This window comes from Dermacentor albipictus, chromosome 1 (genome assembly GCF_038994185.2).
Source record: "Dermacentor albipictus isolate Rhodes 1998 colony chromosome 1, USDA_Dalb.pri_finalv2, whole genome shotgun sequence".
NCBI classification, from domain to species: Eukaryota; Metazoa; Arthropoda; class Arachnida; order Ixodida; family Ixodidae; genus Dermacentor; species Dermacentor albipictus.
In genome coordinates, this window is record NC_091821.1 from 190468679 (window position 1) to 190495505 (window position 26827).

The 26827-nt window shown below is 46.5% G+C and overlaps 1 protein-coding gene and 1 long non-coding RNA gene across 12 annotated transcripts in view; both read right to left on the reverse strand.

The window, feature by feature from the left end:
* Positions 1 to 4800, reverse strand: part of LOC135897981 (uncharacterized) — a 72158-nt gene extending 67358 nt beyond the window's left edge. Inside the window, exon 1 of one of the 2 annotated variants that reach the window (XR_010563224.1) lies at positions 4642 to 4800. This is a non-coding gene — a long non-coding RNA (uncharacterized lncRNA). The remainder of the gene's footprint in view (positions 1 to 4641) is intronic. The other variant, XR_010563225.2, reaches the window with a different exon arrangement.
* Positions 4801 to 16014: 11214 nt separating this feature from the next.
* The window catches only part of Oamb (Octopamine receptor in mushroom bodies), a 785439-nt gene continuing 774626 nt past the window's right edge, over positions 16015 to 26827 (reverse strand). For all 10 annotated transcript variants that reach the window (XM_065426755.1, XM_065426749.1, XM_065426751.1 and 7 more), the window contains one exon: positions 16015 to 18342. In XM_065426755.1, the coding sequence (XP_065282827.1) occupies positions 16776 to 18236 (1461 nt within the window). In that variant the 5' untranslated portion in view covers positions 18237 to 18342 and the 3' untranslated portion in view covers positions 16015 to 16775. The remainder of the gene's footprint in view (positions 18343 to 26827) is intronic.

The following is a 26827-nucleotide window of genomic DNA, read 5'->3' on the forward strand; positions in this document are numbered from 1 at the left end:
CCGTATGTGGAAAGTCTGCTGTATGTTCCCGCTGTGCAGCGCAACACTCTGCAGGCAACTGCCAGGCAAGAACTTTTAAGTGTCCGAACTGTCAAGGGCCCCACGATGCCTCATCAAAGGAATGTCCTAGAGTTAAGCGAGAACTCTCCATCTTGAAGAAAATGGTGAGGGACCGGTCGACTCATCGTGAAGCAGCTGCTGACGTCAGGCGACGTCGTTCTCGTCGCAGACGCTCATCAAGGAATTCTGCTCTCCGCACACAGAATACGCGTGCCGCACAGCCTCTTGCTGTTAAATCTGCTCCAACCTCAGTGCAGAATGTTTCCAAACCATGTATAGATAACGGAGCATCTCAAAAGAATGCCGTGGATGAGGAATGGCCACCACTGCCAAGGATAAGCCCTGTGGAAAAACCCCAACAAGGAAAGGCACCACAATGCTCCACCCCTCACCCAGATGAGCTGACAGAGCATGACCGCCGAATTGTTACAATGCTCAAGTCTTTGATAGATGCGATTCGCACGCTTGTGGGCAACTCGAATACGCCAACAGCTCGAAGCGCAGTGCAAGTGTTGGATGCCCTGAGCCCAGTGCTTGCAAATCTTGCATAAGCACAATGGCTCTTCCACTGCCTTCATTCCGTGATGAAGTGCGTAGCGCGACGATTTTCCAGTGGAATGCCAGAGGACTTAAATCACGGATTTCATGTTTCCGCCAATACGTTTTCACGCACCAATTTCCTGTAGTGGTAATATGTGAACCGAACGTGTCCAAAGCGCTAAGACTCTCTGGATACGAAGCCTTTATGGCGTCGACGTGCGGGCAATCCAGCAAAGTAATTGTTTACATCCGTACAGAACTGACTTACATTCCCCACTCCGTGCAGCCTCATGATGGAAACCAATACGTGTGTCTCCGCATTACAAAGAATAAAGTGGCCTTCTCCCTTATCGGCGCCTACATATCCCCATATAGTCGGTTCGACGGCGACCGATTGCGAGACATCCTGACGGCGACTACTGGACCCTGGATTATCACGGGAGACTTCAATGCTCATCACTTGGCTTGGGGAAGCTCCAGAATAGATTCGAGGGGCCGGAAACTTGTGGAATTTGCTTCCGACCATGAACTTAGCATTATGAACGATGGCAGTCCGACGTACTTGCGTGGTTCGAACTACAGCAGTTGCTTAGACTTGACCTTGGTGTCACGGCAACTTGATCAAAATGTTCGATGGTTCTCTGACATCGAGACTCATGGTAGTGACCACATTCCCACCTACTTAAGTATCACTGGATTCGGAAGCTTCTCCTCTTGTACTTCCCGACAAGTATATATAAGGTGGTCAACGTATAAGACAAAGGTGGAAGAGGCATGCAAAGAAGGATTTACCGTCACCATTGAGAATCTTATTACAAGTGTACTGGAATCGTCTAAGTACACATTTACATCCGCTAAAAAACGTACGGATTTTGACATGGAGCTTGAGCGACTTCGAACCATTCGCAGAAGAGCCGAGAGGCGATACAGGCGCACGAAGTCAATTCATGACCTTAGAGTCGCTCGACGTATACAGAAGAAAATCCAACGTCGTATGGACAGGCTGGAGGAACAACGGTGGAAGACGTTCTGCGAATCACTTGACCCCCGCAAGCCACTGTCTATCATATGGAGGACGGTGCGCGGCCTTGGCTCGTCTCCACAGCAACGACACCCATTCTCATCCCTAGCCCTCTATCAAGGCCGCTCACAGGTCGATATAGCCGAAGACTTCTGTGTGAAGACTGCGGGCAGTGTGGTCACCATCAGTGACGAAATTCTGGGTGAGGTTCCTGCGACACGCTTCCCGGAATTGAATGTGTCCTTCTCACTTGAGGAATTGGACGCTGCTCTGGCCTCATGCAGGCGCTCATCGTCGCCAGGACCAGACGGCATCACCTACGCTGCTTTATGCCACCTAGGTGAAGATGGCCGAAGCAGACTTCTGGAATGTTATAACCAGTCATGGACTGATGGCGTCGTTCCTGAGCGGTCGAAGTCCAGCCGCTTGATACCACTCCTGAAGCCTGGAAAGTCGCCACTTGACCTAGCGTCCTACCGACCCATTGCGCTGTCCAGCTGTGTTGGGAAGGTCATGGAAAGAATGATTCTCACCCGCCTAGAATGGTATCTTGAGCGCCACAACGTATACCCCGATGCCATGGCTGGTTTTAGAAGAGGCCGTTCGTTTATTGACAACGTCATCGATCTAGTCACGTCTGTACAACAAGACAAACACCACAAGCGTATACCGGTTGCACTATTACTCGACGTGAAAAGCGCCTACGACAATGTAACGCATGAAGCCATCCTTGATGCCCTGGAAAATAATGGAATTGGTGGACGCATGTTTCGGTGGATTCGGAGCTATCTATTCAAAAGATCCTTCTTTGTGCACAGTGCAGATGGCCGAACTACTGACCATTACACTTATCGTGGCGTCCCTCAGGGTGGGGTTCTTAGCCCCACTTTGTTCAACCTTGCAATCCTTGGCCTTGCCGACGTTCTACCGCATACAGTAAACCTCTCAATGTATGCTGACGACGTATGCATATGGGCCTCGGCAGTTACACGTCTCCAGGTGCGTGCACGCCTCCAAAAAGCAGTGACTCTAACATCATCGTACCTGCGTGAGCAAGGCCTAAGCATTTCGACCGAGAAATGCGCCTTAGTCGCCTTTACCCACAAGCCCATGACCTGGTACCCCATTTCTATTGACCACCAACCAATTTCGTACGCAAAAACTCACCGATTCCTAGGCGTTATTATAGACAGAGACCTTTCATGGAGCCCCCACATCTCATACTTGAAGAAGAGGCTTACTTCTATCTCCCATATACTAAGGTTTCTTGCCGGTAAAACGTGGGGCACATCCGTGGCAGCTATGCTTCAACTATACAGGACGCTCTTCCTAGGATACTTGCGATACAGCACACCAGTGCTGTCCAATGCTAACAAAACTAGCATCCATGTCCTACAGAGCATTCAAGGCCAAGCCCTTCGAACATGTCTGGGGGTACCTCGAAATGCTTCAACCGTTGCAACAATTGCCCTCGCGAGAGACAACCTAATAAGGACCTATATAGATATCGACACACTCCGGGCGCATGTTCGCCATATATCCAGAGTCCCTGACCACCATCTCGCTCACTTGCCTGAGAAAAGACCCAAGGCAGCGTTCTCCAGATCGATTGCGGCTAACCGGCACTCTTTGTCTTTGAGGCACTCACCCGCAACAAGAACGCCATCCCCTATGTGGTGCTTGAAGAAGCCTCCTGTGTACCTTGCTGTTCCAGGAATAGTGAAGAAAGCTAGCCTGCCCACCGCGGCTCTCAAGCAGACCACATTGGAACTTCTACATTTTTCATATGCTAACCGAATTCATGTTTACACGGATGGTTCCGTGTCCGAAAATTCTACGGGCGCCGTTGTTCTACCATCTCAATCGGTCGTCATCAAGTTCAAAACTTCTCACGTAACGACATCTACAGGTTCTGAACTGGCCGCTCTTCGCGCTGCTGTCGAATACATTGAAAAAGAACCGCCCAACAAATGGGCAATATTTTGTGACTCGAAAGCAGCCCTCCAGAGCTTGCGAAGCTTACGACGTGGCAATTATGAACAGCTGGTGTCACAAATCAACGAAACCTGCCATTGCGCATCTGAACGAGGACATGACATCATATTTCAGTGGCTGCCGGGACACTGTGGCATCGTTGGTAATCACCTCGCCGATGACGCTGCCCGACGTGCCCAGGCTGGCTCACCGACAGTCCTTATACCTTTATCCAGAGTCGACGCTGCAAGAGAGCTTCGCAGTCTAGCTCGTGCAATCACGTTAGGTTGCTGGCATACACCACAGAACTCTAAGTGTCGTTTACACAGTCTCGACCCATCACTAAAACTTACATTACCAGCGAACCTTCCACGACGTGACGCAACACTGCTGTGTCGGCTGTGGGTAGGAGTAGCATTCACCAACTCCTACAGCTACCGCATTGGAATGGCGGATTCACCAATGTGCGCTAAGTGCAAGTGTGAAGAGACCATCAGCCACCTTCTGTGCCACTGTTCTCGCTTCGATAATCAACGTGAGACTCTCCAGTGTGCATTAAATAGACTGGATGACAGGCCATTCACGGAAGCGAAGATCTTGGGAGCCTGGCCTCACAGCTCATTGGCCCAAAAAGCAGTTAGAGCGCTTTTTCGCTACCTGAAGGCGACGGACTTGAGTGCGCGACTATAGACAACCTACACTTAAGTTCTCTCTCTTTCTCTTTCACTCCCCATTCCCCTCCCCACGCGTAGGGTAGCAAACTGGACTCAGTCTAGTTAACCTCCCTGCCTTTCCGTCTTCCCTTCTCTCTCTCTCTCTCTTTGATTTAGGTCTGTCATTATGGTGAATGCGTCAGAAATTTTCTGCAATATTTCCGCGGGCGACTGTGGATTTCAGGAACGCTATGTGCATTGTCTTTAATAGCTTCACCACGAAAGGAAGCTACGGGGCTACCACTGCGTGGTTTAGTTTTCAATGTGCCTTGGTCTTCGTGAATAGGTTAATGTAATCTCGATGGTAGGCTGAAGGTAGCTTTGGCAACTTACATGATTCAGGACTTCCCCCGCCGATTGTGGTCCCGCTGGCGATAAGCAGCGCGGCAAGTACAGCGTGACTGGCCATGTCAGTGCTGAAGGCCGCTCGTGTCTATAAAACAACGGTACTTGAGCTCAGTACGAAGAAATGCGGGTCTCTCGAGCTTCTTTGTTCAGATGCCTTTTGTTTCTTATTTTTGTGGCGTTTCTGCTAACTTGGAGCCCTTTTTGTAAAACGTATTTATGTGAAGCCATATGTTTGGGGCTGAATGCTAAGTTCCCTTTTATGAGCGTAATGGCGTGCTTTGTTCATTTGAAGACTGTATGATAGCTTTCACGCGAATTCTGCCACATAAACTCAAGAGCCTTTGTCAAACGTACCGTTCTTTCTATAATCCAGGGTGGTGCAACCGTTGATAAACAAAGAAGGTGCCTGCTTTAAACTGTAAAGAACGACTGACTTCACCTTCAAAAGAAAGTGAAACCTGTAAGCTGATCCCTATGAATCTAAAGCAGGAAAGAGCGGCAAGATCGGCGTAAACATTACACTCGCCTACTTAGACGACACTACTAAATCTGTTAGGCTAAGCAAAAAAAAAACAGCAACAACAACAGCAAAAGTAGCTATTGACTCTGTATGTATTGTTGGCTGTTTTGCGGAACCTGTGCATTAGCATACAGAAAGCACTATTAGCCTGTATGTGATCCCATCTAGGGGAATCAACTTCTGTCCACGCTGACTATGGAACGAACTATCTCATTAAGTCGTCTCACTACGGATAGGAGATTCGATGCTATTTCAGACGACAGATGAAAATAGACACAGAGACGAAAGGTAACGAGCTCATGATTGAAGGGCGTCGCAAATTCTGCCTTCCTCTCTGCATAGCGCACCACTTTACTCCACCAACATTGCTATTACGGCCTCTTTAAGTCTCTGTCATTTCCCTATCATCGCACCATATGCTTTTTAGGATCGGGTATCAGTTCAGTATACAGTTGTTTTTCTAGCCGTAGAGTGAAAAATGAACCAAGGAAAATACTGTACAGGACGGCTGGCGCAGTCAACAGCATTACACCCTGAACCACTACTTCTGCACCCCTTGATGATGCCTGATGCCTTTCGCTGCCCTGGCTGTTCAGATCTTGTCTGATGCTTTGCAGCAAATGCGTCGTTTTAGCCGCTTGCTTGATCCCATGCCTACTACCTGTATGGAAGAGTAGGAGCAGAAGAAGTAAAGAAAGACAGGGAGGTTAACCAGACGCACGCGCGGTTTGCTACCCTATGGTGGTCTTCCCTTCCTCCCTCCCTTTTTTCTTTCTTTCCTTCTTTCTTGTCATCCCTTAGCCGTCTTTCCCCCCCTGTACGAAAATCACACAACTAATAGCGCAAAAAAAATCTTCCAGAGTTGAATCAATCGAAGAAAAGAAAGGAAAGGAGATGGGCTTAGTTTACGCAGCGCAAGCATGACAAAAGATGCAGACTTTGTTGAATCTTCACAAACGTCACACTTTATTTACAAAAAAAGAAACAAACGTGAACAGCATCCACATATGGTAACGCATGGTTCAAACAAGTTTTCATCTTCGCAATATACGCCTGCGTACTGATCATGGTGTGTTTACAACAACCCAAAAAGGTGACACACAACACTAGACGCGTTCACAAATCACAAACGCAGACATTACGGCAAAGTCTTATTATTAGCTCACCTCAACTCTCGTGGACTGAACAACGCAAAAGAATAGAATGTCGCAATAATCCAGCTGTCGCATTCTTTCCGTGAGTTTGGTTTTTCATTCTGGGCGACTACTTTACAAACTACCGTAACAGCAGAGCGCTGCAACACGATCTTTTGATATAAAATAGATAATATAGGCTCACTTTTCTGTTTATGTACACTTACACACTGACACACACTGACACACACATTTGCACATGTACTTTCAATTACGTGCACACAGACTCTGCGGTGGATACGGCCTAGTTCACACTAAGATAAAATGGAACACGTAGAACTGAGGGTGCATGTTAAGTCTTACTGGTTCATTTTTTGTGTTTAGCTCGCGGCAGGCTTACAAGACGCTGACTTCAATTAAATCAGCAGCGAAAAGTGACCGCAAAAGGCGTGATTACTTTGGGTTGTGTATTGTGCATGGGCGACAAAACCAGGGAATAGCTCGGAGAGTCATTGTATTTGCCGAATAGTTATGCTTTTTCGATGTGCCACAATATATTACCATACTAATTTTCTGGCAAGTGAGCCGAGCTTTATCAACGTTGTGCATTCGCTTTCTCTCCGCAACAATCCACGAGCAAAACGTCGCCGAGAAACTTTTGCATCGTAGTGCATTGGTATAAGCTCACTCCATTATAGGCTGTGAGAGCCATGAAGTTATTGTTCGCCAACGCAAGAGACGCCTTGCTGTGTATGGAAAGAGTCGGAGCCGCTTTCCACAAATTAGAGCCATTTGCAGGGAAGGGTACTTTTAGGATTAGGTAAAGAAATAAATCATGGTGGTGTGCAGAAAGCAGTGGGTGTAGTTATCAGTGACTGCATATTGCCTGAATGTGCGATGGATCTCATGCCTGTCAGATATTACATATAACGCACCGTAACGTTTGCAAAATGTCTTCAGAATGTAAACATTCACTAACGATTTCAGTTAATACTTATTCCCAGAGCTGTGGTTGGTTTTAAAGAAAGTAAAAATAGCTTGGTGATAGAGTTGGTATCTCCTACGAACCGTGTTCGCCGTCGTAGCCTTCACGTAAAAACGACGACGACTTGGAGAAAGGAATTCACTACAAGCAAATAGAGTGCAGTAAGAAAGGGCATGACGGTATATATGATGAGCCACTAGGGAGGCACGGTGTTGCCAGTGAAGTGCAACACAACGAATGTTGGAATCAGAGAACGCTCTGCATTGAAGGTTTACTTTATGGAATTACGAGCAGAAGAACTTCGTATGAACCCATTCCGGTCAGAAAAAAAAAAGGATAACAATGATGCAGCAACCAGCAATGCGTTTCAGGCTTTTGAAGTGAAGAATGCATATAAAACACGACTGTGCAATGACCAAAAAGTATAAGAAAGAAATGCCTCGTTGTGCTGCTCGTCTCTGGTGAAGACTAGTGAACTGCCTTTTGAGAACTCTCTTACGTCCTCTGCCATTGTCGGGAAACACATCGTCTAAAGAGGATAGAATTTTATAGAATCTTAGTTCCTTTCATTGTTTATTAATGACAGAATTGTAGCTCAGCACTTATGGCGCCCTACACTTAGACACGTGCATATCCTAACGGGTTGCGCACATCCGCTCAGCGGCAACACCACTCCGCTTGCGCACAGTGCTCAAGCCGGCAGCGGAAAACAGAACACCGCCCTCGCGCCGCTGCAAGACGGTTGAGCAGAACGGGACAGTTAGTGCATTTGGTTGCCTTGTTTCTCCGCAAGACGCGCACTTTTGAAAAATGCGAAATCAACGGAGCTTTCTGGCTAGCTTGAGCGCGTGAAAGGGGAGCGTAGCGGTAGGTAAACGACGCTGAGCTACAGCAATCTGACATCGGACTCCTACAGATCTTGAGCGTTGTTTCAGCCAGAATCCTGTATACTGCTTTCTCGGAAACTTGGCTACAATTTCAGCAAGGAAACTTCTCCAAAGGAACGTTTATGAGTGTTAAACGCTACCTCATTTAAGAGACAATTTAATAGTGCATGGTAGGCTACCTTGAATATCGCGTATTGAACGCATGTAGCGGCGAGGCTCAGGGGACCCTTCTTTCCCTTAAATGCCTGGTATCTTCGTAAGCTTAATAATAATATTTGGGGTTTTACGTGCCAAAACCACTTTCTGATTATGAGGCACGCCGTAGTGGAGGACTCCGGAAATTTTGACCACCTGGGGTTCTTTAACGTGCACCTAAATCTAAGCACACTGGTGTTTTCGCATTTCGCCCCCATCGAAATGCGGCCGCCGTGGCCGGGATTCGATCCCACGACCTCGTGCTCAGCAGCCCAACACCATAGCCACTGAGCAACCACGGCGGGTTTCGTAAGCTTAGAGATGTCAAAACTTTCGTTTGATTAGTAAAATAATTAAGACGGCAACCGCTCGCGGATAATGTGCACTTGTATTAGTATGTTCGCCACTCCTTGTTTGCCGATACGAATGCCTAAATAAATTATTTCAAAGCCGAAAAACGGCAGGCCATACGAAGGCTCCGGATAGAGTCGAAAATGGAGACAAAGATTTCCAGTCAGGTGGCACATCATACGAATAATTAAGATCCAGTTAGTGAACCAGGCTGATTGCGGCAGTAAACTAATCCAACAGGTATGCGTATGCGTAACCAAGATCGCCATATTGCGATGTGCAAAAGCACTGTGGTGCGTTTGCACATAGCATAGCGAGCGATAAAAATAAAAAAGAAACATGTTCACATGCTGCAAAAGTCACCGGAAAAAAGGCCACGGAAGCGTCCTGACAGTTTACCGAATGTCCAAGGGAATTTGTGCTAGGTAGACTGCACTTCTTCAGGCAGCGTCCCTGCAAGAACCATAAGTCGTTTATAGTTCTTGCAGGAACGCCGCCACAGGAAGCACAGTCGTTTGTAGCCTACGTCCCCTTTCCTCCACAGTTATTACAGCGGAGCTGGTATATGTTAGATTCTGGCGGTTTGTGTGCGCAGGCAAGAAAGACGGCTGCCACGTCAGAGCCAAAAGAGCTAAAGCATAAAGCAAAAGCGTACCGCCGGGTATGTCCCAGCTGCGTTTGATCGCGAGAAGTGTCAAAACGTAAGGTGATAAAAAAATATCCTAATAAACAAAGCAAAACCGGAATAGACACTGTTTAGTATGGATTGTGGTTTGACGTCACGGGCTGTATAGGCAACCCACGAAACCTCATCTCAGTTCTCTTCCAGCCGTGCAATGGGTAGGCCGCGTGCAGTGAGGACTGCGGAAGAAGAGCGCGCCTACGAAGACCTTCGTGAACGGCAGAGGCGGGAATGTGAGCGGCGACGGCAGGCGGCACGTAATACGGACGAAGATCGCGCCGCAAACGCCAAGCGTATGCACGTTTGGTTTGATTACCCCTACCGAGTCCACTCCCATCGTAATTGTGGGTTATTTGAACACAGACGCGTCTCGGCCATGCGGAAAGTGGTTCGTGGCGTTTCTCTTGGAAAGGCTCGGCATTCAATGTTACACCAACATCGGTGTGCCTACGACGCGTCATCGGTCGTGTATACACCTCACATTGGCCAAGAACCGTTCCAGTGTCGCCGCAGAGCCACTGGCCGTATATCCTAGCGATCATAAAGCGATAGGCACCTTGGTTACCAAATAATAAATACAAAAAAGCAAACAAAAGAAGGTTAGAAATGACAAAGAAGCATTGAGTATGCAATTTAATAAAACAACAAATATTGTGAAAAAATAAAATGTATTGCGGTATGGTGTCTTACTTTCAACGCACATATTCACCACCATGTATACAGCTCCGCTGGTCATCCATCTTCACAGAGTGGAATGGCTCTGGAATTTATATATATATATATATATATATATATATATATATATATATATATATATATATATATATATATATATATATATATATATATATATATATATATATATATATATGATTGTTTAATTAGATGTTCATACAGTACTTATCCAATAATTATTATTGATTAAATACTATTAAGTTTAATACCCGTCAGCCAAATATGTCATATCACGGCTACCCTTGCTCAAAAAGTCCGCTGAAGTTGCTTCACTTAATCTTGTGAATGAGATGTGCTTTTTTGATATGACACGGACTGCGTATCCAAGTGGGAAAGCGTATAATACTTGTACCGCGTGGTGTACAAGGCTGAAACTTGATATCACGAGACATAGTCACTCTACTTTTTCGTGTGATAGCGACGAATACTTATTTTTTGTGGGGTTCCCAAGTTGCTAATGACACTAATGTGTTCCTTAACTATTTTCTAGTCAGTAGAAGTGAGTTAAATTTCATACAAGGCTGCATGGATTAAAATTTTAAAACATAGTCTCGTAATTAGTACGACCAAAACCTAGTCGCTGTAATTTTCGGGCCATTACCAGTGATAAGGAACAAAGTCACTACACCTTTATCCCCTGCACGCGTCTCCGACACCTGCGTATCGTGAATATGCACCACAATTTATTTGTTTTTCTGCGCGTATGTAATCTGTGCTTTCAGTAATATGTAGTCTGTGCTTTCACTGGAAGAATTGGAAGCCAGGAAGCTTCTGAAGCATAAATGCCAAAGCAATAAATGCCTGCCGTTGAGTGCAACGATTGCCGTCTCGCGGCATTTTTTCTCGGCAGTGGAAACCTGTACTGCCCTCGTCAAGGGTTGCCAAGCCAATACTAGTTTAAGCAAAGCTTCTGGACAAAGTGAACTGGTCTTTTTGGCGCTCCTGGCACTGAAATGGTGTGAAGGGTAAGCACTGGGGTCAGAATGTGAGCCTCAGCGCTCACATTCCTATAGCATTGACCTATAGCACTGACCGCGTTCTCAGTGGGCAAGGTACATTTGAAGATGGTGCGCTTTTAGTACGCAAGCACAAGGCATGCTATGGAGAGAGACAACAAAAGAAACAAAGGTGGAACGGAACAGAAACGGAACATTATCAACAGACATACATGGGAGAAATAAGAATATATAAAAGAACAAAAAAATTGTCCTCACGAATGACCGCCACGGCCAGCACGCGCATGTGTTTTCTCAAGGGACGCAGAAAATATGCGTCTGCGCTGTTTTCTGCTGAGAGTTCTCCGGTTATGTTGACCTTATGCAAGTGCAGCCTGTCCCAAAAGCGCAAAGTGCAACACAGTTTATATAGTTTGCATATCTGCATCTCAGATGCAGATATGTGAATCGCGTCTCAGTATTACTTCTACGATGAACGAACTTGCGTTTTTATTTTCATCTCGCATTACTTTTTTCCCGTAAATCCAACGACAGATATTAACAGCATGTCAGTTGCTTCAAACTCACATTAAGTGTTACCTCTTTGCAATTTATGAACGCTGTTTTACCAATGGATAACAAGTCCAATAAAGTGTTAAAAAAGAGACGCCGCCCCGAAGCACGACGGCCACACACTGGGGCGTGTTTTCGTTTAGACAATAGCAGCAACAGCCATAAAAAAGCAAAATAAAGGAGTATAAATTACGTATCAGAGGTCTGTGGTTATGAATAAAAACAGTTTCGCAGCATGTAGTTGTTTTAAGTAGCACAATGAGGTCTGTCTGTGCGGTATTCTTTTTCTTTTCTTTTCGTGTTCTTTTTTTCTCATCTATCGCATCCTCTTGCCCCTCCCCATGTACAGGGTAGCCAACCGGAGATAATCTCTGGTGAACCTCCCTGTTTTTCATTTGCCCTTCTCTCTCTAACACACACAATGATGTCCATATAAAATTCTGCCACACACTTCGAGTCACCGGCACTTATCATAAACGCAACTTGTTGGCGTTTGTACTGATCATTATCACCCACCTTAATGTGACTTATACGTTTCAGATGTGAATAGTGCATGCGTGGAAGTGACCTGATATTAAAGTACGCATCATTTTATCAGTCATTTGAATATATTGCTAGTAAAAGTAGTAGTCATGGTTGAGGGCAAGGCCTTTTATAACGAGACTTTTATATATTTTCTGGAATATTGTGTTGTTGCGTCACTGAGCCTTACGCTCTGCTCATGTAGATAAAGATGTGTTGCATGGAACAGGAAAAGTTTCAGTGAGGGCTCATGCAATGCACGCGACACTAAGATGTCCATCGAATTAGGCATGCTTACATCACGCTGCTACTACTGTCTGTTTTCTTCTTATTAGTTCTTATTTTGGTGATGCAGTACTGAACGTCTTCTAATAAACTGCAAGAATAAGTCGTCAATGTTGGTAGTGATATTGCGTGACACAACAGTGTACATCCCGTTGCAAGAGAAAAGATGAAAGATTTCGAGAAATCGAAACAAAGGAAAGGTCGAATAATAATGCCTCGGTGCCCCGTTGACACATTGCTGGTTAGGCGACAGGAGACAATGTAAAACAGGGCAGTCGCTTTCACTCAAAGGGCTTTGCAGGAGACTACGAAATCAGGTTTTCATAAGCAAACCTTAAAGCTTGCCGTACTACCGCGTGAATTGATTGGTAGGACGCTCTCGCGGTTTTCGTGAGTGTTCTGTTTTGTTACGCTTTGATTCCTGATTATTATGAGATTATGAGTTACTTAATTAGCGGAGGAGCCAAACCAACTTGCTTTTTTTCATACTAAGCAGTACTGAAGCTGTGCAAAGTTTAAATTAGCCTCCATGATGCATGCTTAATGGCGGCGCGGAGCAAACCTCTCTGTGAGCTTCATTCTTGACATGAAATGTTGTGCAAAGTTTTTTGTACGTGGCTCTACCTTTCAAAGAATAACTTAACAGAGACCCTGTACTCCTAACAAACGATTATCTGACAATATGCGTAAAGCTGCGGACCTGACTAGAAAACAGTTGCACGTAAAGACCGGCACGTGGACGCATTACACAACATAAGGCTACGCTGTGGGCACAGTAAATCGTTTCAATATAGAAAAACAATTCATGATCATCCAGATGCAAATTAAAGTCCTTAGAAAGATCACTACATACGGTGTTACGTAAAAGAAGAAGTCTATAATGTTATTAAGCTCTAGCTGTGCTGAAAAACACAAAGAAAGGAAAGGATTGTGGCGCAGAAAAAAGAAAAAAGAAAGGTAGAGGTGGGTGATTTATAACTACCCAGAAAACGACTTCTTGCTGCTCTCGTAACGCTGTTTATTCTCAGTGTCGTTGCCTATTTAATAATATAACAACAGCAACAATAACAATGACGACAAGAAAATTTTCTCACTTGTCAAACGTTAAAATGTATAAATATTTGAGGAGAAGGCATCCACCACTTCGCACTCAGCATGAAAGTTTTATGAGTATATCACATGAAAAGTCAACCAAAAATAGTTAAAATGCTCAACGTAGGTAGCATAAATAAGAAACACTACAGGCATGCCATGTGAAGTAAATTTTTTAAATGCGTCTCCCAGGGTAGAAAAAGCAGCACAAACACAGTTCATGCATGTTGTTTCTATAGTCTTGGCATGTGGACATCTGCAATACAAATCGCAAGGTAGGCATATAAAAGAAACGTCTAGGTGAAAGTAGGAGCTATTTTCTCGCACGTCCAAACACCTCGGTCGAGTTTCGTCATCAAATGCAATGACAATGTTCGGGTTTCCGAACTACTTTAAAATTTTTTTATCACTTTATGCTCATCGGATAACACCACGCCTAATTGCAGTTACGGAAAGGCGCTCAATTAAGCCAATTTCATTTTATAGGCCGCACACCTTTAAGACACTGACTAATGCTAAATCCCATAAACACGAGCGCTGAATACCAACTGAAGGTTTATTGCGGTGCGAGAAGTATTTACTCGTATATTTGCCCTTGAACACTGTGCATGCGCTGGTGAAAGGAAGAGGAGGATAAAGGGCTAGTTGTATCAGAAGGATAATATTGAGGCCGATGACATTAACCACAAATGGCAATATTTAAAAAAAAAAGAAGCTGGGCAAATGAAGCGGAACCAAACGATACACTACCCTTGACTTTGGGACAATCAGATGTGTAAGAACTTTTTTCTTTTCTTTTTTCTGAAAAAGCTACCTAAGAGTAACTAACACACGTGTCCTTCAGCCTGTGAATTTATATTACTTCTAAGATTCCCCTGTGTATGTTTGCGTCTTGTTCAGCACACCACATTGGTATGTTCCATTTGGGGTGAGCAGCCGCAGTCTGTGCAGTGGAGAGCCAGGTGACCCGAATCTTTTTTTTGAGCAGTGGTATCTGTGCTCCATCAGCCGTGTGTTGATGCATCTTCCCGGGTTTGGCCAAGATACTTTGTGGCAGATCATAAACGAGAAGGAAGAGGATTAACTGAGGGGCCCGATTTTTTTTATTAGCCATATCATAAGAAGCCAACAAACACTGACACCAAGGACAACATAAGGGAAATTACTTGTGCTTAATAAATGAAATAAAGAAACGATAAATTAATGGAATTGTAAGTGGATGAAAAAACAAAAACAAATTGACGCAGGTGGGGACCGAAACCACAACCTTCGCGAAATTAATTTATCGTTTCTTTATTACATATTACATGTAATAGAGGACCCTATCGGTCATGTAGGTCATGTACACGAGAGGACCCTATCGTTCAGAAAAAAAATATAAAGCGAAATAAAAACACTCAAATTCCTGCGCTCAAAATTCGCGTTAGGGAGTATTATAATCGTCGGTGATTTTTTTTTTCAGGTACTTTTTATGTGGCCTTTTGTGGTTAAGAGGAAGCATTAGCTCGGGCCCAACTCTAATGTCGTCTATCCAAATACATGAAAAATGGCGAAATTCTTTTCTGAGATGAGCCCATGGTCGATTTTAAAGAAATTTGTCGCATTTTTAAGAAGGAAGTTAAATTTTACTGGCTTTTGAAGGCATAGTTTTTATTTAGGGCTTCAATGTCTTTGCAAAAACTGCCGTAAATTGGTGTTAAAAAATAGAAGCATGAGCTTAACAAAACCCTAACTGCACCAAAATGACATCGCAGTTACCTAAATTGCATCAGTTAGACGATTCCAATGAAGAGAATTGGTATGTTAACTGTTATGTCACATAAATTTGTTATATTCTTTACGAGGGTACTGAAAAAGCCCTACTCACATAGCAGTCGTGTATTTGAGAGCCACGTACAATGCATCAGTTTTGTCCCCTTCAGACTGTCACCTTCAGATTTGATGCAATTTCCAAAATAGTGATATAATTTGCATTGTTGACCTAGAGAGTTGTAAACTTGATAGTTTACTTTTCTGAAAATTGGTAATATTCAACAAAAATTTATTAAAAGAGTGACCACCCCAACAAAATAGCCTCTTCCAAGTCACCAGATTTTAACGTTTTCCTTTAAGTGCAAGAAACCTCATTGAATTCAGTGCAGTGTTGGTTGAGAAAAACGATTTCTCTTCTCTCGTGTATTTATACGGGAGCCCCCGAGCTAAAGCTTCCCCTTAAGGTCCTCGGCCTAAATCATATCCCTTTGATGTACTCCATTCATCCGCTCTTGCTTTCACTGGCGCGTGCGTTGAGTTCAAGCGCAAATATATATGCTTCTCACGCAGCAATAAACCTTCATTTGCAGTTCAGGGCTCGTGTTAGCGTGATTTAATGTTACTCCATGTCTTATCAAGTGCGCTGCCTGTGAAACGATAATGGACAACCAATGAGCCCACCAATATCTCCTCAGCAATTAAGACAACTCGGACAGTAATGAAAACTTTATTAATAAAATAATATCATTTATAACTTATATTTTATGACTGTGGTTACACACACCTGAATACCTGATTAATTTGCCTTCATTTACAAAACAAGAAGGAATATGCGCAGAGCACAGGGAAAATATGCAGGCAACATGTTCGGCGTACATTCAATTGAAAGCTGGGTGCTCCTGCTTGTTTACTTTCGCAGTGGCACTCATTGCGTGTTAAAGCATGGCTACCGGCTCTAGAGGCATACAAACTACACGGCACTTTCTGTTAGAGACACAGTGCTCTTGGTACAAATTTGTGCTCCGTGGCTGCAGCGCAGTAGGCATGTGACCGTTCGAACTGCCTTAGAACGCTTGCGGACGCTCACGGGGAGCGGAGACCTTACATCTTCTGGGCTAGACAAAACGTGAAGGAGATCATATTGTTACGCACAAGTACGAACCAAGTGCGCACAGCAGCGTAGGGACGACCACGAACGCCTAGTAACAACGAGACACTTAGTGTGTACAAACAGTTAACAACTGATCGTGTGACAAACGTGTGGCAGAAACGCTCTGGTACTGGCACGTTTGCTCTGCTGCTATAGTGATTCACGTGGGTGAGGAAAACGACCTTACAGCCGTGAGATGGACACCGAAAAAGTCACTACGGCACAGACACGCCGTGCAGTGAGCGGGTGAGGTGCAAACAAGTAGTGGCGCCCAGCGGAAGTGCCCCCACAGCACGGGCAGGAGAAGGATGTGACCAGGATTCTAGGGTGACTCGGCGTTGTCCGGGGGTGCGTCGTCGAGTACAGTGAGCATGTGGATCTGTTTGATGAGTGACGAGACGCCTCCCTCTTTGAGGCGGCAGCGACACAGGATGCGCTTGAAGGCCATCCGAAAGTCCTTGCTGACGAGCGCGTAGATGAGCGGGTTGATGGCCGAGTTGCAGTATCCGAGCCAGAAGAAGACCGAGAACAGCAGGTTGGGGATGCAGTGCTCGCAGAATGCACGCACCAAGTACACGGTGAAGAATGGCAGCCAGCAGCATATGAAGCCGCCCACGATAGTGCCCACGGTCTTGGTGGCCTTGGCCTCAGTGCGGAACCGCTTGGCCTGCCAGCGCTGACTGCGTTTGCTCGAGCGTGAGCTTTTGCTGCCGCCGCCGCTGGTGCCGTTGTGTCCACTGTTGCGGGCGCTGCCCCTGTTCGACTTGAACGAAGGCGGCGCCGAGCGCGTGGCCCGCTGGTCACTCTGTTGACGCGCCTTGCTGGCAGACGACCGGGCGCTGGCTGACGGCTCGTCTCTTGACTTCTTGAGTCCGGGTCTGCGACGGCCGGTGACGATGCCGTCGATGCAGGTCTCAGCACCTAGGTGCTCGCTGCCTCGCTTGGCGTTCATAGCGGAATCGTTGCCGCGATGGACGCGCAGCGTAAGCCTCTGGTCCTGCGTGCGTCCTTTGATCTTGCCTGACTTTGTGGTTATGAAGCCTCGTTCAAGGGCGCGTCCAGTTTGGATGGCGGCGCGGTATATGCGGTAGTTGAAAAACAGCATGAACAGCATCGGTATGTAGAAGGAGCCCAGAGCTGAGTAGATAACGTAGCCCTTGTTGTTTATGAGCACACACTGCGCGGACTCGCAGAGCGGCAATGGTTCATCGGCTTCATCGGCTTCATCGGCTTCATCGGCAACGATGCTCAAATTGTGCGAGGTCTCGTTCAACCCGTGGTAAGGCACGCTGTTTTGAGTCCCGTCGTTCCAGCCGACGAGCGGCGGGAAGCAGATGACGAAGGCAATCACCCACACCGCCACTATGAGCAGCTTGGCGCGGCGCGACGACATGAGGCTGCGGTAGCGAACCGGCCGCGTGATGGCCAGGTATCGGTCCACGCTGATGGCGCACAGATTTAGGATGGACGAAGTGCAGAGCCACACATCCACAGCGAGCCAGATCTGGCACCAGGTGTGGCCGAAGAGCCACACCTCGAGCACCTCCAACGCAATTGAGTAGGGCAGCACGACGAGCCCCACCGACAGGTCGGCCACGGCCAACGACACCACGAAGTAGTTGGTGACCGTACGCAGCTTCGTGGACGCCAGCACGGCCACCATGACCAGCAGGTTGCCGAAAATGACGAGTACGTTGATGAAGCCCAGCACGAGGAACAGGGCCACAGTGACCGGCTCGTAGAGCTTGTCCGGCGGCACGCTAGACAGGCACGTCTCGTTCATGCTGCTACCGGGCCGCCGCCACGGTGCTCGGGGCTACCTTGCGTCGCGGTTCGCTCCCGGCCGCCAGGCCCCGTCCGTCGGGGCTGCCCCCGGCAGCATCGCGTGCCTGCGACAACACGAGAGGCCACACGTTAGAACGTTTGAGAGAGAAAAAAAAAACAAGGGTAGGAAAGGCAGGGAGGTCAATCAGAACAGCATCCGGTTTGCTACCCTACACTGGGGGTGGGGGAAAGGGGAATAGAAAGAGGAAGAAAGGGAGAGAGTAAGCACTGAGTACGTGTGGGAGGGACACCATACACAAGGACACTATAAACGGTCTCTTAAGCCCGTGCTCTTCAAGTACTGCACTAGTGCACGAATCGCTTTTCGAGCCAGTGACGGGTGTGGCCACGGTCCGAGTATCTTTGACTCGGTTAACGGTCTCGAGTCCAGTCGGCGTAAGGTTGCCCGCAGAGAGAGGCGTTGGACATCGTAGCGAGGGCAGGTACACAATAGGTGATGGATGGTCTCCTCGCACCCACAGGAGTCGCACATCGGGCTCTCTCTCATTCCCATACGGTAGGAGTATGCGTTCGTGAACGCCACTCCCAGCCACAAGTGACACAAGAAGGTTGTTTCGCCGCGGGAAATGCTAGATGGCAGTTGTAGCCGTAGCATGGGGTCCAGTTTAGGTTATCTGCAATTGAAGGCACTTTAAATCCAGAGTTCTTCTGACTTCTTGCGCGCAAGTGGGCGAAGTTCTCTGGCAGCGTCCGACCTCGCCAAAGGTGTTGGGCGCGGCTTGGTATCTTCGTGGGCACACCGGGCAGCCTTGTCAGCTAAGTTGTTGCCGACGATGTCACAGTGAGCAGGAATCCACTGAAATATTATGTGGTGTCCTCTTTCCAGAGCATGGTGGTGCAGTTCCCTTGTCAGATGTCATCTGCTCGTATGTTCTGTGACGTAATGCGGACTTGATGCTGTGAAGGGCTGCCTTAGAGTCACAAAATACGACCCATTTCTCTGTTGGCTCTTCGGTGATGTACATCATAGCGGCATGGAGAGCTGCAAGTTCTGCCGATGTAGATCGTGTGCGACAATTTGAATTTAACTTTTGACTGTAACGTTCTTGGCTGGAACGACGAATGCGGCAGTTGAGCTGGTAGGTGAGGTCGAACCATCAGTATATATATGTATGCGGTCATGATACGTCTGGTGTAGTTGCTTCAGAGCCGGCGATGGATGATTGGACTTTTTTGTAATTCCAGGAATAGAAAAATTCACTTGAGGCTGTCGCAGGCACCACAGGGGAGAGGAAGGCTTCGCCGCCGGTGTAAAAGATGCCGATATGCACTTTTGATGAGCGCTAATCACTCGTGAAAAGGTCGCTTGAGGTCTCTCGGCTGGTAGGGAGGCCAAATGATGTTCGGGGATCCTTGACAGATGGCGAATGTGCGCTCTGAGAGAGTCGACAGTTACATGTGTCTGGATTATATGGTCTCCTGCGATGGCGATTGTTGCTGCTGTTGAGGTGCACCGAGGCAGCCCTAAACACGTGCGTAGGGCTTGACCTTGTATGCTCTCCAAGGCGCGAAAGTTCGTCTTGCATGTATTTGACAACACTGGTAGGCTGTAACGTAGGAGTCCGAGAAACAAAACCCTGTACAGCTGCAACATAGAATGGACTGGTGTACCCCAGTTTTGAAGAATTTGAAGACCTGAGCTATGGCGACTAACTTCTTCTTCAGATAGACGCAGTGAGGGCTCCACGCAATAATGACGCCCAGTAAGCGTTGCGTCTTAACATAGGATATAGCTTGACCATTGATGGTAACAGGATACGATGACATTTGTTTGCGCGTAAAACCAGGTAATGCGCACTTTTCAGTAGACACACTGAGGCCTTGTTCTCGGAGATAAGACGCCATCATGGTTGCCGCCCGCTGAAGCCTGGCTCTTAGCTGAGGGCGAGTCACCGCAGAGGCCCAGATACAAATGTCGTCGGCGTATATTGAGACATGTACTGTTTGCGGTAGGTAATCCGCTAGTCCTACCAGGACGAGGTTGAACAAAATAGGGCTCAACACTCCACCCTGTGGCACACCACGGCAGATGCAATGGTCTGAAGTTGGGCCGTCTTCGGTCTGTAAGAAAAAACGCCTCTCAGTCAAACAGTCCAGAATCCATTTATATATCCGGCCACCAACTCCAACAGCCTCAAGTGAGTTCAGTATGGCCTCATGGGCGACGTTGTCGTATGCTCCTTTTATATCCAGAAAAAGTGCCGCAGATAGGCGCTTGAGGCTTTTTTGATCTTGGACTCATGTTACGATGTTAATCACATTGTCGATGGACGTGCGACCTCGACGAAAGCCTGTCATTGCGTACGGATAGATGTTCACTCATTCTAGGTACCATTGCAAGCGAGCAAGAATCATTCTTTCCATCACTTTGCCGACGCAACTCGAAAGCGCAATCGGACGATATGATGAGAGCTCAAGCGGAGACTTTCCAGGTTTCAGAATGGGGATCAAGCGGCTCGATTTCCATTGTTTAGGAACGGCGCCGTTCTGCCAAAGCTCATTGTAGTAGTTGAGCAGCTCATCACGTGCGTCATGTCCAAGGTGGCGTAGGGCAGCGTACGTGATGCCATAAGGTCCTGGTGACGAAGAATGCCTGCAGGTCGCCAACGCAGCATCGAGCTCTTCGAGTGAAAATAGCACGTTCATTTCTGGTACACGTGCTTCAGGGATCTCATTCAATGCTGCGTCAGTAATGATGGCCACGGACCCAGCAACTCATGCACAGAACTCTTGAGCCACTTGAAGTTCCGAGCGGAGCTGGTAGAGGGCCAGAGCAGCGAAGGGCTTCCTTTGAAGCGGAGATGAGCGAAGACCCCTAACCGTTCTCCATATGTGCGAGAACGATTTTCGGGGATAAAGCGACTGACAGAAAGTTTTCCATCGCTCATCTTCCAATTTATCCATGCGATGCTGGACTTTCTTTTGTATGCGTCGTGATGCCTTCAGATCCAAGACGGACTTCGTGCGCCGATACCTCCTCTCCACCTGTCGGCATGCCGCACGCAGCCTCTCCAGTTCCGTGTCCAAGTCTGTTCGCCTTGCTGACCTTGTAAGCGAGCAGATGGATGTTTTCAATGCCTCTGCGATAGCTTCTTCGATAGTGTGTGAGAGGCCTTCCCGACATGTGTCATCCATATCCTTCTTAAATTTTGACCAATCAACTGTACGCAAGACAGCAGAGGAGCGTTGCTCAACTCCTCTATTCTTTATGTATGTTGGAATATGGTCGCTTCCATGTGTTTCTATGTCTGTAAGCCATTGGACACTCAAGGCAAGGCGCCGTGACACCAAAGTTAAGTCCAAGAAGCTGCTATAGGTCGTGCCTCGCAGAAATGTAGGGCTGCCGTCATTCACACAGTACAAATCATGGTCGGCAGCAAAGGAGGCAAGGCTAGTGCTTCCCCATAGCTGGTGATGCGCGTTGAAGTCACCTGTGATAACCCAAGGGCCATTGTTCATTAGTAATATTTTCTTAACTCGTTCGCCGTCAAAGTGACCCGCTGGGGATATGTAGGATCCAATTAGTGTAAATGACACGTTCTTCTTTTGTACATTTAGGCAGACATATTGGTTGTCGTCATGAGCCTCTATCGTGTTAGCGACATATGTTAAGTCCGTGCGGATGTAGACGATCACTTTCGTGCTTGCACCGCATGTGGACGAGACGAAAGATTCATAACCGGACAATATGAGTGGAGTTAATGTATTTGGTTCGCAAATGACCAGTATGGGGAAGCGATTTGTGAAAATGAATTGGCGAAAATCTGATATACGGGTCCTTAGACCCCTCGCATTCCATTGAAAGATCGACGCACATTTAAGTTCAGTGCGGAAAGAGACTATTGGTCGAGCCATGATGCTTAAACGATGCTAGCAAGCACTAGATTTAGTGCATCCAGTATTTGCAGAGCGCTTCGAGCTGCTGGTGTTTGCAGCTTGTTCAGTATAATGCGCATTGTATTAATTAGCGATTGCAGCATATCAGCCACCTGCTTGTCTTGGTCGCACAAATCGCCGACAGTAGACGTCGGGGGTTGTCCAGCGACAGTTTCCTGTGATTCTGTTGGTGAATGTTGTCGTTTCGGTAGAGCCGGCCAAGATTCGCCAGATGTGGTCTTCTCAGTGGACTTGCTCTTCGCGGTCCTTTCCACATTGTCTGGCCTTCGCGGTAGAGGAGGAGGTGGTATTGTAGGAAGTGGCATGCGCCTTCCTTGAGGAGCACTCCTTGAGGAGCGCCGGTGACGTGAACGTCGCTTCCTGATTTTATCGGCGGCTTCGCAATGAGATGAATGATCTCTCGCCATCTCTTTCAAGATAGCCATTTTCGTCTTACTGTGTGGGCATTTCTTCGATGAAGCTTCATGTGATCCTCCGCAGTTTGAACACTTCATTACAGTCGCGCCACATTTATCTGCAGCGTGGGGCTCTCCGCAGCGGGGGCTTGCTGCCTGATTTTCGCAGACGCTGCTCACGTGTCCCAGTTTCGTGCATTTGCAGCACTGAAGAGGTTTCGCAATGAAAGGCCGCACTGCATGTCTGAAGTGTCCCACCTTAACATGCGAGGGTATATATTTACCCTTGAATGCTATTTTCACGCAGCGTGAACTGCCTCCGCTTAACATCAAACATCAACGATGACCTCATCATTGGTTGGCTTGATAAGAATCGGCAAATCGTTATTAAGGATGGCGACGTCTACGTCGTAGATAATGCCGGTGACTACGTCAGATCCCAGAGGGATGTAAGAGCGCACCTGAATGCCGTCGAGGTCCGTTACGCTGCGTAGAGTGGTCAAAGCAGCCGCATGCTGGACATCAACCACCAGTAGATTTTTTCTGATGCTCACTCGAATGTCCGATATTTCATTTGGCACCAGGGCTTCCAGTGACATCGACACAGATTGCCTGTTAAGTAGCTTCATGTTGACGGGGGGAAGCAGGGGCACAAATATGATGGTATTGGCGTCCGGCCTCTGCGTCTGTCTCACTGTTTGCGTGCTTGACGATGAGGATGTCCTGGTGTTCCTTCTCTTTGCTCTGCGGCTCTGCACAAGCTGGAAGTCGTCATCGGAAGTGTCCTCACTGCTGAGAGAGTAGACATGGGCGTCCTCGCTGTCGGTGTCGCTCTGCTGACCAATCCGCTTCCTGGAGGCGGCCGCCGCTGACGCCACCGTCGCCGGCAGACGTGCGGGGTCGTCCACTTCCATCACGACCGAGCAGGGAGCGAGGACCAGCGGATGAACTTAGGTGTTCATAGAAATAAACCGGAGCTAGAAAGAACAGCTCTGTATCAAAAGACACTTCGTTAGAACGTTTGACTAGCGTGCTTTAGCTTAGGGAGGTCAAACTTTTCATCCTCTCCAATAGACTTTCCTTGAGTTGCGGTTGGTGCGGTCGCGTTGCCTATACTATACCGTTGCCTAACTATACCGCAGATGTGATTTGCTTGAATTGAATTCTTGTATTCCGTTCTTCCTGAGGAGTTAGTAGCTGTGTTATGTAGTATTAATGACTCTTTTATTGGGCCTTCAAGACAAGCTACGAAGACCAGCTATAGAAAGTGAAAATGAGTCTGAACTGGCACTGACTTTTGTTACCCTGACCAGAAAATTTACACTGAGCAATGCAACCTCAACACTGAATAGTAATGAGCAAGTTTTACTTTGGATTAAAAGTTTAAATTGAAAACTTAAGGCGCCATTATAAAAGTGTCATCCAAGTAACTGTGTGGGAACAGAAAAAAAACTACTAAAGCATGAGAATAAAACTTCAAATTTGGCAAAGTGTAAAACGAATATTGCGGAAAAAATAACGTTAAAGAAGTTCATATTAGTCAACGGGTAAGAGCGCAGTACGAGTGAGAAGCGAATGGTGTGAGGATCAGCCAAATGGTAAGAAAAAGTAGAACATAAAGTATCGTAAAAAATAGTGATACATCGCTACATTCAACAAAAGCACAATGTAAAATAACTCGGAGAAGAGAGGGCTGAAGACCTCAAGGTTATCCTCTCGACAATTCGAGATCACACCTCCAAGTAATACACAAGAATTTATCGGAAAGCTGAATCGAAACTTTAAAACATAAGTGCAGTGTATAGCGGCCGTTTAGCTCTGCGTGGAACCACAAAGCGTGAACTGTTTCATAGTTTTTTGAAATAATAAACTCTATCTTGTATTCAGTATCCCAGAAATGCCGAAGCTCGGCAGCTTGAGAAATCACTGAGTGTAAATTATTGTTCTAAGGGCAGAGAACCTGTGGACACATGGACGAACACATAAGCCGACAAATACGAATGCTGAACTGCAACTAAAGGTTTATTGTTGAGCAAGATATGTTTATTTTCATGCTTCAATGCAATGAATGCGCAGGAGAAATGGAGGGAGTTCAAATGGGCACATCAAAGGCATAAGGTGCTAAGGCCACAATGGCCAGAAGAGGCAAAAAAAGAAAAGAAAGAAAAATGAGGGCGGTACCAAGGAATACCCTACTCTAGTCTTTACGGCTGCCAGATACTTTATAATCTTCTTTTCCTTTCCTTTTTTTTTGGCAAGTACAGTATGGTTCAAGGAAGTTAAGTTTCGCTTACATTCACAATTATCTACGATGGTTTCTGCAGAATTTTCAATAAAGCTTCAGGTAGAAACTGCCAGAATTACCTTATTTTTTTACGCTGTCCGCCATCGCATTAGAACACAACCCAAGAAATTATGCTCTCACATATGTGCCTAATTGCAATTAGAAGACAGAGGTTCACAGGAGAACGAAGGCTTGAAGTGATTTACTGTTTTACAGTAAGGCTTTAGTGACATTCCTTGTTCTACCACAGTTAGGTAATTATCATGTGCTAGTTTCGACATGGTCATCCAGCAATTCTCAGTTTGATCATTGCAACTAAGAATATAGCGGCCAGTAAAACACCTACACGCAACCCCCCCCCCCCCCCCCCCCCTCAAGCACGATACGGTGCATTGAATGGCATTGCGGGCTTTCTTGCAGTTCTCTGGTGATCACTCTGAGAAAACATTATATCTGTGAGAAATGCTTTCATAGTGGCATGTCTACTGAATATACAGGATGTTCTTTTTAGCAGCACTAAATTTTTAAAGATTGCTTATGGCAGATAGCACAATTCTAACCCTTGATCTAAATTATTCGACGAGGTGGTCATTACTTCTACGAGAAATTTAAATGTTCGATTGAATAATGAACGGGATCACGCTAATGAACTTTTAATTAATTATATTCGTCACATATTTCAATACACGAATTATAGTCGCTAAGTTCGTACGGCGTATCCACTTGGAACGAGTTCTCTGGACAGCGCCAGTTCCGAGATATTAGTTTTCAAAGTGTCCGACCAGATAGATTGGTGTCCCAGTTACTATTGTGCTTCAATGCATAAAACAGTGGTCTCCTAAAAAAGTAACTGGAACGCCAGTGCATTTCAACGGACACCTGGAAAGAGAGAGAGAGAGAATGAAGAGGAAAGGCAGGGAGGAAAATTTATATCTCGCAACTGGTGCTTCCAGAGAATTCGTTTCAAGTGGATACGCCATTAGAACTCAGCGACTATACTTCGTAGATTGAAATATATGGCGTACTGTAATTAAAAAAGATAACGTAATTACGTTAATTATTCAATTGAATATTTGGATTTCTCATCGAAGAAATGGCACCTCATCGAGTAATTTAGATCAAGGGTTAGAATTGTGCTATCTGCCATAGGCAATATTTTAAAAAAATTGGTGCAGCTAAAAAAAAAGAACATTGTAGATGAGGTCCGTTTTCAGTTGGGACCTACTTGGAAGAATCACCTTCACATGCCGTTGCTGCTTACTTTCAACGTCCTGTCGCACTTATAGTTTGGAGGATATTGGTTTGGTCTTTTCTTTTTCGTCGTTCGCTTTGACCACCTGAAGTAGTACATGCCAGGTGTTTACCTAGGCTAACCTCTCCAGCTTTCATTAAAGTCTCCTCTCTATTACAGTAACATCTCGTACGGGACCTAGCAGTTGCGTTAGTTGCGTCCCCGTTATTGCGTGTGATTGCTCTAGTTCAACGGTGATGATCAGCATCACGTTGTCCTGCCATTGATAAAGAGAACCTTAGCAAGTTGCCGAACATGATACCTTCTTCGTGAAAATTGACTACTCCCACCATGCGCGATCGCGACATTGACGGAGTGCGTTCACTGCAGCCGTTGCGAGCAGCCGTTGCACGAGCAGCCGTTGCGGGGCGATCTACAGTGCGCGATACATTCATGAGCCAGTACCGAAGTGAAAGGAATTAAGTTAAAAAGGTCAGCTGCCCAAAGTGAAACACAGCAGTGAAAAGATTAAATGGTGATATGGGTGGTTCTCCAGGCGTGGTAAACAGGATGGTTCCATCGCTGTATCATTGGGGGTGTAATCTGGATTTATCCGCGACCCGGCCCGCAATGGGCGTCAGCCGTGGGCCGGGTACGAAGCCCCCAACTCTCTTTCAAGTCGGGCTTAGGTTGGTCCTGGGTCAAAGTACCGTGGTATATGA